Source organism: Stegodyphus dumicola, chromosome 6 (assembly GCF_044657685.1).
Source record: "Stegodyphus dumicola isolate Sdum_Otavi_A_Nest chromosome 6, ASM4465768v1".
Taxonomy (NCBI): domain Eukaryota; kingdom Metazoa; phylum Arthropoda; class Arachnida; order Araneae; family Eresidae; genus Stegodyphus; species Stegodyphus dumicola.
Window position 1 is genome coordinate 6128643 of NC_140773.1, and position 13511 is coordinate 6142153.

The 13511-nt window shown below is 34.6% G+C and overlaps 1 protein-coding gene across 2 annotated transcripts in view; it reads left to right on the forward strand.

Annotated features, from left to right (window-relative positions):
* Positions 1-12998, forward strand: part of LOC118183219 (uncharacterized) — a 98247-nt gene extending 85249 nt beyond the window's left edge. For both annotated transcript variants that reach the window (XM_085818017.1, XM_085818018.1), the window contains exons 2-3: positions 6054-6160; positions 12390-12998. In XM_085818017.1, the coding sequence (XP_085674143.1) occupies positions 6064-6160; positions 12390-12826 (534 nt within the window). In that variant the 5' untranslated portion in view covers positions 6054-6063 and the 3' untranslated portion in view covers positions 12827-12998. The remainder of the gene's footprint in view (positions 1-6053; positions 6161-12389) is intronic.
* The last annotated feature ends 513 nt before the right edge of the window (positions 12999-13511 follow it).

The following is a 13511-nucleotide window of genomic DNA, read 5'->3' on the forward strand; positions in this document are numbered from 1 at the left end:
ATGAAGATTTAAATCTGCATTCGCCTCCAATTTCCTAGTCATTATGGATCAACACTTCTACTACGCCATCCAAATTCCTGCTCCTGAATATATCATATATATATATTTGTAAGATAAAAATATGTGAATCAAAATTATAATTTAAACTAAAGGTAAAACTTTATTTCTCCTTCTCTGTTCTAAAAATCGTAATAACTTCTCTGAACTGCGTCATTTCTAGATCATTCCATTTTGCATGGGCTGCGCAGCTCTGATGACGTAATAATTGAAAATGCATGGACCTTATAAGAAATAGACTAAACCAATTGGGTTTTCTCCCTCGTCTGAGGCGTTCCCGTCTGTCACCTTGATCACATCCGGAGGAGTAGGGACGACTTGCAGAAATTTAGCAGTGGTTGCCTATTGCAGAGTGTATAATTTACAAGAAAAAGCTGGTTGTTAGCACCTCATTTCACAAATTAGAATTTTTACATATTTTTATTTTTGAAATTGAGATTGATTTTTTAAAAATTAGCATATTTATCAAGCATAATTAACGTTCCAAATAATTATAAAGCTATTGAATACTTTCAGGGCTGTTTTTTTTTTTTTTTATTTTTATTTTCTTTTTATTATTTAGCTTTTCCTATGCTGTAAAGAAATTTTTAACTACTGTAATTTCGCGCGTATAGTCCGCGGACTATCTGTGTTTAAAATGCGAATTTTTGAAGCTGCGGACTATCCACCAGTGCTGATAATACGCTGGTTGTTCACGGTTAAAATCGTTGAAATTTAAAAAACACGTTATCGTGAACTGCCGATGATCAAATATAAAAAAAGCACGAGATTCCAAGAAAACATTCGTATGTATCGTATCGATAGTAAACCATAGAGCATAGTGCAGAACGAATGAGTAGTAGCAAGTAAAGCTCCTAAAATCCAGGCTGGCGCATCAAGCGATGCCGGGATATGAGCCAAAGAAAGTCTTGTATGAACACTCACTTAGCGCAACCAGAGTCTTGTATCCCAGTATCCTTCGCACTGCTTTAGCGCAACTGCCGGGAGGGGGAAAAGTAATTGATGCGTCAGCTCGGTTTTTAGGAGCCATAGTAGCAAGTACCTGGAGTACAAAAAAAAAAAAATTCGTTTACTCGGTGGTTTGGCAACACCGAGTGAGTGGGGTCGAAGGTCACATTTCATTACCACTTATGACGAGTACAGCACGTTGCACAGTATTTTGTATTTCATCTTCGATAACGTTGATGAAACATCGCCAGAAAAAAGATGGAAATAGAGTAGCGGGCCGTTATTGGTTTAATCCTAGTATTCGGTGCACACGGGATTTGGCTACTTTTGGCGACTTTATGATGAGCAGTAAAAACGGGACATATACGATGAGTAGTTAACGGGTCATTTAAAAAAAATATATAGTTTAACATAGTATATACTACATATATAGTATATATACTATATATACACACATAGTATATAGTGCATAGTATATATATAGACGTTCTTTGGATCATTTTTGGTGTTGGCGATAATTTTCAAAGTCGCGCCAAGGCTGCACCGTATACTAGGATTTTACCCCGTTATTTTGAAGTGGACGAGAAAGCGGTGAGAAATTGGCGCAAAGGATGTGTTTAAAAAGCATGGGGATATTGCCGTATTAAAAAAACGTAATTTCGGACGTATAGTCCGCGGACTATCCGGTGGTGCGGACTATCTGACGACTTTTGAAATTTTTTTTATATAAAATCTTGCGTGCGGACTATACGTGCGAAATTACGGTACTTCTTTTAGAAAATAATATTTTAAATCTGAACTAATAGAAAATTTCAATCAAGCAATTTTCTCTTGCAGTTTTAATGCTTTTTATTGGTGTAAATGAGTAAAAAATACTAAAATATTTAAAAACGAATTTTTGAAAGTTGTGTTCAAAATTCTAAATTGTGCTGTTTTTTAAAATTATAGATGAGTATTAAAGCGCAATTTCTATTTATTTCTATATTAAGGAATTTTATTTCAATTATATTTCATAATACATCATAGTGATAAACATTTTTTACTCCTTAAAAAATTTTATACATTTAATTCTAATATTAAAATTGTATTTAACCGTAATAATTAATTTCGCTTGTATTTTATAGTGATTATTTTTTTAAAATTTATTTTTAGTTCTGCAGAAGATTTTTTTTATTTACTGTTAATTTAATTTATTAGCCTAAAAGAGCGGTAGCCTAGAAAGGCTGTTAGTTTCGAAGCGGCTTTTTTCGCTGTTTTACTATAAATGTCCGTGTCTCCTTGCAAATTGTTGTTACCAAATATTATCGCCCTGTATTATATTTAAAGAAATTAAAAAATGAAGAATCTGCATACATGTATGTTTCTCGCACTGTGACAAAAACGACAGTATCTAGAGCCATCAAATTTTGAATAATGCAATCCTCCACCCGAACATGGGCATCTGGGCGGCCGAATTTCAAATTTGATTTAATCTATTTCATATTTTGTAAAACTTTAACGAATTTTTGATTAACAAACTCAACGAATTTAGAGCGAGCAATGTACAGAAAATAACAGTTTTATCTCCAGTGCGGAAATTCTAAAGGTATGCTGTTTTCAAATGTATGTGGTTTACGGGCGACGAACATGATATTCAATAAATATAGGTAACACACAAAACGTTAAAAAAAGGTTCCTTTTGGGCGTAATATAAAATCTGAGTGCTTCTAGATGTTATTTTACCTTTTTTCCCCTTCATTACACTCAGAAAATTTTATGCTCGGAATTTTATAAATTACTAAAATAAATATTCCACTTTAATGTTAATAAGTTAATGATGATACAATCAAATAAATGACTGTTTTGTAATGTTATTATAGTTTTGAAAATCACTGCCTGAAAATGGTCATTTATTTTTTTAAAAAAAATTATCAGATCCTGTTTAATTTTACCTTATTTATTTCAAAGCATCACGTGCTATCAATCTTATTTAATTTTACTTTATTTGAACGCAAAATTAAGTTCATAAATTTTGTGCCTAGAGTTTTTACCGATTTACCAAAATAAAGATGTTTGTACAAGAATTACGCGTGAAAAAAATGCGCGAAATGCAGTAAAGAGTGCTTTAATGAGATATTTTAAATCCTATTTGGAAAAAACTGTGGCTTTCATAATCTTATCACTATACAACGTATGACATTTAATAATTAAAACGAGTTAAGTGATACACACGCCATAGGTTTGAGTATTAAAGTAAACCAGATCGTCCCTACTCTTTCTTGTCGACATGTCGGTGACGCGCGCCCCGTCCACTGGGTTAGTTTATCGCTTATAAAGTTCATGTGAAAATGTAATAGCAAGGAGAAAAACAGAGCAGCGATGATGCATAATAGCCATTAGATTCATATAGAAGAAGACGAATTCTGATTGCGGCTATGCTAATGTGTTGAGTTCGTAATATTTAAAACACGATATCAGAAAATTTTCAGAAAAGCCATACGTACGTTTGGGTTGGATGAAACCATCCGCATCATGTAAGTCATTTATTGACCGCTTGCTCATTTTCTTAGAAGATCTTTTAGGTTTAACAATACCTTTGTCATTATCTAAGACACCTTTATTTGCGACATTAATGTTTTACAAAAATTACATTAGAACTACTAATTTTAACATCATTTCGAATTTTGAGCTTTATAACAGCAGTGATGGAACAATTTGTAAAGTCAGGATTGGAAGCACCAAAAGAGTCTCGCTTTACCTTCAGAAACATCCCATAAGTCTTTCAGCAAATCCGCGTTCTTTTTGATAGTCCAACCGAAGAGCCGGATAATCCGTTTCGATTTGACACATATAATCCTTGGTTCTTATGTCCAGAAGTATTAATATTTGATGCAGGGCGTATACATAGTCATTTAAAGTGTAAACTTCCTTGCTAATAAATTCTTGCCGATTTTCGTCGAAAGTCCGATATCCTTAATAGCAAATATCATCCCCGAGCCAGACCACGCGACAGAATCCGGTAGAATTTAATGGGGAAATTTTTTCGTTCCATATCATAAATGCCTCTACAGTAGGAATTTTAATTCACAAAATCATAAAGTAATAACATTAAAACTTCAATGCGCAAGAATAATCCAACACAGTGAGAGTCGAAAGACACCAATCAATGTGTTGTAATCATGTTACGTTCTGACTGGGAAAAAAAGCCACATGACTCGGCAAAACCTGGTGAACATTATATTTTTTAGCATTTTTAAGCTGTAAATCTTAATTTTACTTTATTGTTGCTAGAGATTATTTTATTTATTGTTGCTAGAGATGTATTTAAGGACTCTGCAATTCATTTCTGCGTCGCCGCATTTTCTCTTTTTATCAACACATACCTTTTCATTCAAAGTCTTCATACCACGTAAAAGTGATGATTGAACCTTTTTCTCTTTCGGATTAATAATACTGCTTATTTTGCACTTAGAAATTTCAATACTATGCATTTTCGCAACGTTTTTGAATTATGCGCAATAGGAATAATTCTCGTCGGAAAGCTCAAAAATACATCCTTCGACCATGGCTTGTTTACACGCCACATTTTGAAAGAAGAATAAATTTAAAAGTAGCGGACGATATTATTCATTTCACATAACAAGCTTTTGCTAGAAATTTTTATTCCAAAAGATTAGCTTTTTTAAAATTTGTTATCCATATCGTTCTAAAATGTGCAAACACCCTATGTAAATGTCTTAGTTTTTGATTTGAAGTCTGTGCATCGATCTATCTGTCTCCAGATTCATATCAAGTAAATTGTAGGAATGCTGCGTAAATATTTCTATCCCGTTTTAGGAATATTATGTAAAAAATACATGGCAAGAACTTTTAAGAATTAATCGCTTTTTAACCAGTAGATTAAAAACTCATCTCAATGAAAAAAAAAAAAATTCTTATTATTTTTTTCCACTATAATCTTGCTATTTATTGTGATTTCATATTTTCTTTTTCAATCATGAACGTCTGTATTAAAAATTCTGGGTCGTGAATAACAGCCACTTTTCAATTGAACAAAGGCAAACCTTATTAAATTTCTTGGCGTATAAAGCACGTTAGAAGCAGCAGATACATAAGCTCCCGTGTAGGATTTCCCTTAGTTCAGTTAACCGATTATTCAAATTTTTGTTATCTTTTCTGAACTCCTCAACTTCCTCTCGCATTTCCTCGCCAGGATGCAAATTTAAAAGAAGTGAGTTCTTAAATGGGTGAATCTTGGAGTTTATTCAGAGCGTGTTTTCGCTGGCCAGCGTACGTTAGGAGTCTGTTCTTGCTGTTACGCGGAATTGTTATACGCCTTTTTAGCCATTTAAACAATTATCACGTCGGGTAGGTTCTTGGGACAACCTAGTTAGCCTTAAATTAAAGGTCTTAGTACAGCACTATTCTTTAGCTTTGAATTCTTGTGTAACGATTCTTAAGTTCCACCGCAAGTTGTTGATGTTATTGTAAGCACAAAGTAAGTGCCTTTTCTGTTCAGTGTTTGTGTAATAATAAATAAAAAGGTTATTTTTACCCTTTTCTTATGCTGGTGTCATTTACGGCTGTGAGAGAAGTCGCCAGGATAATAGGATCTAGTAGAGTTTATGTTGCCAAAGAAAATACGATCCTACATCCGAATAGAGGGGAATATACATCCAAACTAAATATAAGTTACAGAGAAACATTATGTCATAGTTGTTTTAATTTTTATCAACAGAGGGCGCCAGTAGCTTGACTCCATCCTCTGATTCTTATCGCCTTACCTTGTTTCATCATTGGCTTTTTTTCGTTATTTGGACTTCTGCAGCTGAAGAAGCAAGCTCTACATTTAAACCTTCGAAACTAGTCGTGCAAATTTATTAATTTAGTCTGACTCTTGTTGCTTCAATTCTTCCAATAACTCACATTTACTTTTAATATATGATTATATTTGATAAAATTTCAACAGTCATATGTATTAAATTTATTGCGTGTTAAATATGATTTTCATTTTAGTACTTAAAATAAATGTGCCTATAATGAAATCTAATAATAAATTTTATTTTAAGGTCAGTTAAAATGAGTCCTAGTTGGAGATATTTTGCTGTCGTCAATATTTTCTTCAGTTTTGCTGCTGTGAAGGCATCACCAGAACTTCGAAATAACAGATATCTAGGTAAATATTATGCAATTTTCGTGTGAATTTTTATTATTGTTTGCCGTATACATCATATTTTGTACGATATGTATTGTTTATCGTTTTAAAATATAGAGGCTGTTCGCACATTTTTTAGACGATTTTGGTAAGCGGTAATAAAACATCGATTGCTGCAAAAGACGTAATAGCAATTGTATGTACTTTTTAATTGCAATTGTACTAAATTTTAATAAGAATTTCTAATTGATTATCCAAAGACTTCTCAAAGTATACTAAATGCTATGCCATTTCAGAAATTGGCATGTGTATATACAACAGGTTCCTTTTTTTTCCTTCATCGATAATGAAATTTTTCCAGAATATGAAATTCTGGAATATCTATAAAACCATAGTTATTAAATCTACAAATCAAACTTTTGCAAAACAGGCATTCCTTCTTTTAGTATAGTCAAAAGTCTTTAATCCGGACTCATCGGGACTTCAGCGATTACGGATTATCGGTTTTTCCGGATTATAGATCATCAGTTTAAATCTGGTAAGATGGCATGCAAAAATTATAAAATTAAAAATATGAAACCGTAATTTATGAAATAAAGAGCAATTATGATCTAAAGAGTATCAAAATTTACAAAAAAAAAAAAAAAAAAAAAAAAAGCTTAATATTTATTTGTTTATTTTATTAAACATTTCTTTCAACGCGCGCATGCGTAAAGCATACATTACGCATAGTCGAAATTAGAAAATTGCAAACAGAAAACTATTTGATGTGTATTCGCGATATTTATAATGACGAGGAATTCGATTTAAATCATATCAAAGACGGAGTACATCGAGATGAAATACTACATTTTGCAAGAAGTCATAAGCGGAATAAAATAAAAACATCTGCTTTGAAGATAAGGATAGTGCTGACAGATCAACTTCCAGTTCATTGCGCGCCGCGTCGTTTCCCCCCTTTCCCGCAGAGCAGCGTGCAATTGATAAACATATTTCGGAATGATTAGAGAATCAAAGAATATGCCTTTATCCATTTTTTGCAGCTATTCCACTTTTTGTTTGATGGACATCGAAACATGCTTTCGCTTTGTAGATCCTTTGGTAGCTCCAGAATCGGAAATTCTTTTTGACATAATCGAAAGTTCAAGCTTACTTCTATAAAATTGCTCTAACAGTCTGCAAAAAATAAGAAGTCGGATCCAATTAGAACAACGCAATCTGCAACATTAACTGAAATAGATAATTAGAGCTTAGCTTATACCGTCCGTTATACATTATGCGTTGACGCATGCACAGAAAGTTTGTAGCTTGAGGTCCGGTTTATGGAAGTCCGGATTAAAGACTTTTGACTGTACTTGTTTTCGGATATCATGTAATTGCTATTTTAAGATACCAGACAGAACTGCTGCAGCCAGTTTATGTCTGGCACTAATTTCACCACATTAATAAATTCAAAATTCTAATTCTTCTAATAGAGGTATTAAATAAAAAATATATAAATCAAAATTCTAATTGAAATTTGCAATAGCTCCGTAAATTTTCCTTTTAATTTTGATATTTCTTTCTGTATACCAATAGAAACGCAAACAAGTTCATAGAAACCTGTCGACTCTTTTATACTTGTAATATTTTAGGATGCGATAGAATATACATGTACTTCAGTCATGAACGAGGGTTGTACAAGGTGGTGGTGTGCAGAATGCGTTAATTGCGTTGTTGCATTCAAACGCACCCATCGTGAGAATTTGATGCAATTTATTTCTGGACAAAATAACTCATCAGAAGCATATTCTGTTTCATACATCATTATTGGCGCAAACTGCACCCACTCTTCACATTTTTGGAAATTTTCTACATCTTAACGCAGATACAATGGACGAAATACAGAGAGGAAAACGACGACGTTACATTGTTAGTTCGACGTTAGTTGAAAGCAAGCAAAGCTTAGTGTAACAGAAGCTAATTCGAAAGGGAAAGTGTCTGATGCATTCAAAAGAAAGCCTGGAAGAGAATCAAAACGTTATAGTTTCCAAAGTTAACCCTTTGCGCTCGAGGCGCTTTTCTGTGCACACTGTCCATTCTGAAGGTTCAGTCTCTTCTGTACAATAACTTTGGCTTCCAGATTCACTATCGATTATTCGGATTTTTCGTCTTCTTGCTCCTCTAACGTCGTCACTATCTTTATCACTTCCGTCTTCGTTCTCATGGGCAAGCTGTCTATGTAGTGATGTAATTTCGTTCGTTATTGCCGAAAAATTAAACTTATCTTCGCTCGAAGTAACTTCTTCGTCGTGTTCCATACTTATTGGGCTCAGTAACTTTAAAAGAAATACTGCGATCGGCAAGAAGGTTGAGTTTGAACTGATGTCGAAGACAGAGTCCTACCCGCGGTGGCAAGTATTTTTGAGATAAGACATTTAATCGCATAAGCATTGCAAAGACAACCTTTATTTGAGATAAAACATCCTTATAGCTATTCAGACACCTCGTAATATGATCTACAAAAGGCCAAGTAGATCTCTCAAGCGATATTCCTTAGGTCAAACACAGATAAACACATCGATTCGAATGGTGCCTCTCAGGCACAGCTCGAGTTATCGCATCACATGCAGTGGTGCCTGAGAGGCACCACTCGAGTGCAAAGGGTTAATTTCGTTTTTAAATCATCGTGATTAGTTAAAGCGCACCTGCATCGTCATTGGCTAAAGCGTATCTGCATTATGTACCTATTGTTGAATGATGTACCTGTTATTGCATAATATAGATTAATTTCTTTTGATCTTCTTCGGCTGTGATTAACTCGTAAAAATTTGCATCAATTTGATAGCTCTTTCAGCAGTGTCATTTAAAACCTTTAGACGACTAACTTTTCTTTTAGCTTCCGCATAAGCAGCATTATTTTCTCATGAAGACACACTTATCTGAAGAAAACTGTAGTCGATATTTAGTCGAGATGACAAATGTTTGCTGTTCTTTGAAAGTTGACAACCGTTTTCTTCTTTATTTGGTTATCAACTTCATTATCAAAGAGTGATAACATGACTGTTTCCTCACATGGCCAAAAACTTATTTGATAAAAACTTATTTGATTTGTTGGCTAAACTTTCTTAACACTGCTTTAGAAACTGTTGTGTCAACGTTTTCGTAATTCTTTAACGTCTTCAAGAAGCATAAATCTTGGCGAGGTGTTTTTATCGCCACTGTGCATTCGAACCAAGGTTTTGCATATACTGTAACAATAAACAAGCAGACATCTTGAAGGGCTTGTTTGTCCTTCGCGGTTATTTTGAACTGAGACTGAAGCAAGCTCATATTTTTAAAGAATTCATCGGTCTTGCCATCCATCTTGCCTGATACATAGGTCTAGAAGGCCTAATTTTTATTTTCGTCTCTGGCTCTTCTCCCAAATATTTAGCTTTTCCCAAATATTAGCGAAATAGTTCGATCAATGCGCGATAATCATCTCTTACGAAAATTTTGTCTAGTTCCATTGTATAAATGTTAGCAAAGATGTAATTTTCATATCAGAAAACTGCTGTATTACGAAATCTGTCCAGACTTCTATCTTATTTGAATCAATGTTTTTCCATTTGCCTCGAAAGTGCTTGAAGAGCGGAATATCTGGACTGCTACGACTTGTTTGACTTTTCGAACACAGTTTTAAGAACCAACCCATAAACATCATAGCGTCAAGGGGAAAGTAACATTTCCCTTTGTAAGTTTGTTCCGAAAGGGCACAAGCTCCATTGAAGCGGCCAGTGTGTTCGAAGCTGTTGTGTCACAACACATTATTGTTCCTTGCCATTAAGGTCCCAATCACAGAGTGCATTTCAAACGACTTCAGCTTGATCTTTCTCAGAAGAACTCTCCAATTTTGGTACTGCAAGAAGTTGTTCTGTATCATCAAATGAAATGAGTATTGGCAGGCGTTCTTCTTTTGAACTTCTCATATCTAAGCCTCGTAACAGCTCTCCGTCCCAATGAACTGTGACTACGTCAGGCACATCTTTCTGAAAATAAGGTTGTATACCTTCTGCTCTGATTTTTCTCATCTGTGTTCTAATTCGTTGAATCGAGGATTTGTTTATTGGAAATTCATCACAGCTCAGACCCAATGCTTCTACGACCACCTGAAAAATATAAATGGAGTCTCTTATGCTTAGCTGGCATGTCTAAAGCTGCAACTCATTTAGAAGTAATTAGATTCTTTCTTCCTCTTTTGGAACGCGTTTCAGACTAACGTGTGAGCGAAACCTTTTGCAAGTTGACTCCAGAACTCCCAATCTCTTATTCTTCGTCTGGATCATTAGGGAGGCAAACTTTTTGTGAAGAAGAAGCTAATGCAACTTTGTCCCCGCTTTATTTTTCTTCTTCTAATTTCCGTTGCCTTGCCCTTTCTTCATTATCCGCTAACTTTTTGTCTACAACGGCTAAGCGCCCTGGCTCTCTTTGTTTTATCAAAAATATTTTGTCTTTTTCTGTTTTCCTTCTTTTAAAAACATCAGCATGAGCAATATTAAATAAGTTGTCCAGCTCTCTTTTCAAAACTATTTTCACGGCTTTTAAAAAGTCCTGAATTTTCATGCAATTTTTTGAAGCTCTCTCCAAACATAATATAAATCAACGAGTTTCTTCATGCAGTTAGGAAATGCTTTTGTGGGAATGCTTTCCTTTTCCCAAAATATAATACATTCCCGAATCATAAGATTTGCACTTTCACTGATACTGAGCTAAACTACGCGAATATTGTAAAACAAGACTGCAAGAACTTGTCGATTAGATGGTAATTTCGCGTCATTTATTTGGTAGCTAGGCACTTCGATTAAGACAACAATCTGTTTGCCACTTCGAAATTCAACCGACATTTTCAAAAAATAAACTACAGCGAGCTTATTATTTGAAAAATAGTACAAAAATGACTATTGTGATTGACTGGTGCTGTATGAAGATGTTGACCGACTGCTTGGTCGGGGTTTAAAGGGTTGCATGTCCCATCGCCGCACCAATCAGAGACGTTTGGATACTTTAGTTGAGGCCCGCGTGGTGGGGGATCGATGTTTCAACTGCCGCAATAATCAGCGACGTCGAAAACTTCCCTTAAGAATCATACTATGATGTATAACTGTTTTAACATCCGCATCAATCGCCAGCAGTTTAATCTCACACTTTGGACTCGAAAGAATACTTGATATTTTACATTTTCCTCTGTGGAATGTTTTTACGGTCTTAGCGCCATGCCCGTGCATTTCGCACAGCGTAACTTGTATGAACTGTTTCAAACGCAAGTCGGCACTGGTTGCCGTTCATAAAAAGAGCTCATATTAATTTTCAGATTATATTGGGTTAGTGTGAAAATATATAAGATGTATGCATAATATATATATATATATATATATATATATATATATATATATGTCAGTAGAGGCACTTTTAGTGAATCAAACACAATCGCCTACTTTAGCTGCAATCGAATTTTCAAGGACATGAAGGAGGTATGAACAAAACAACAAGTGCAAAACATGGCATTCTGCAATCACCCACAACCCCCTGAAGAGGGCTTTTAAAATGCCGCATGGGCTTGCAATATTTGCGTATAAAGTATATTATACGATTAGCCAAATGAATTGTCAATCTTATGCTGCGTAAGAAATAGACCTAAGAAATAGAAGGAAAGAAATAGGAATTTACCAAAATATGATCCAGTTTCAACGTAAATCGACAAGCGCTTTGGACAAGAGTCGTTTACAACTACCTAAACAACACAAATCTTTAGCAACAGCTACTATAATTTACGAGAAAATACCAAAATTAGTTGCAAATTGTTACGGATGTTAAAATAAGGGCCACAGAGGAGCATGAAGTGACACGAATTCGGCAGCATGTGTACATCAAATTCCAACAAGCGAGTAACATAGAATTCGTTGATGACAAATGCCTGAAAACTCAGAGACGCGTAATGTGTACCAAGCTGTGTTTGCAAATATTGGGGGTACACACGTCATTGCTTTATACTGCTTTGTGTTGTTTTGAGAGTTGTAGCCAATTACAAAATGCACCACTTTGCACATATTGTTTTGGCCATGGGTTTGGTCACCTTCGGAAGCTTCGTAGTGATTAACCTCGGAAAGTCTAATAGCTTTCATTGTTAAAGAGTGTTTTACTTGGCGCGTTATATTTTGCAATATTCTAATGACTGTCATTTTCTATAAATTATTCATGATTCCTATTTATGCTATGTATCTTTTTATAGACTTGCCTGTAACATCTAGCAGTGAAGACTACGCGGATTCCCATGAAGCGAACGTTGTTGATCGGAACCCAGACTACTATCATTTCCGCCCAAACTTTCTACCTTCGAGCGATGGCAGCTTCGCATTCAAAAACCATCCACAGATTGAAGATACACCGGAAAACAAAATGGCTATGGAACTTCAAAAAAGAATTTCAAAATTCGTTATCAGTCCTCAATCCAGAAGGTGGAAAGAAATGTTTGGTGGGATGCCAAATGGCAATATGCTACTGAATCCCAATCGGGAGTTCATATATAACGGGCAGAGGATTCGACCTATTTTAAGAAAGGATTTCATTGATGGAAGTTTCCAGATATCTTATCCTCCAGGAAGGAAAAGGCCATATTATTATTCCGAGCCTGAAGGCTCTGAATTTTTAGGTGGGCCTGGTAAGTAAGGACGAAAATCAGGTTAGACTAGATGAAAAACGTGCTACTGTTTTAAAAATACTATAAGCTGTTGAAAATGATGCACATATGAACGACTAATGCATTATATCCATGTCCTGTGAAGTATTATTTATTAATATAATACATGAGAGATAAATAAAACATTTCTTATGAATACGATTCTTGTGTTTTTGTATTGTTCATATTTCTTATTTTTCCTATTTTTAAAAAGCAATTATTTAGGCCTTTAACTTTGGGTTTTGAATCGCTTATCAGAATTTTTGAGATATGGGGGAAGCATTATTTCTTAATTAACATAATACCTCCATTTAATAACATTTTCATCAATTTTATTTCGACTAATCCGATACTTCCATCATTTTAATACTATAATATACTTTCAGCAATTTTTGTCTCTGGACAAAAAGTTAATATAAAACATGAGAATGGGATATAACGAAGAATAAGAATAACGAAGGGGGAAAAAATTCATTTGAGCAAATTTCATGATTAGTTCAGAGCTCGAACGAATAAATGGCGTTATCAAGCATTTCTTCTTTGCGTGAGTACTGTCATGGACATCAGATTAAACACAATTGTTCAGGTCAAGCCCAAGACATTTCAAGCTGGGTTCTTGAAAACAATCATAAAGTGAATATTAAAGGTGCGGCTTAATGTGATAACGTTTGTTTA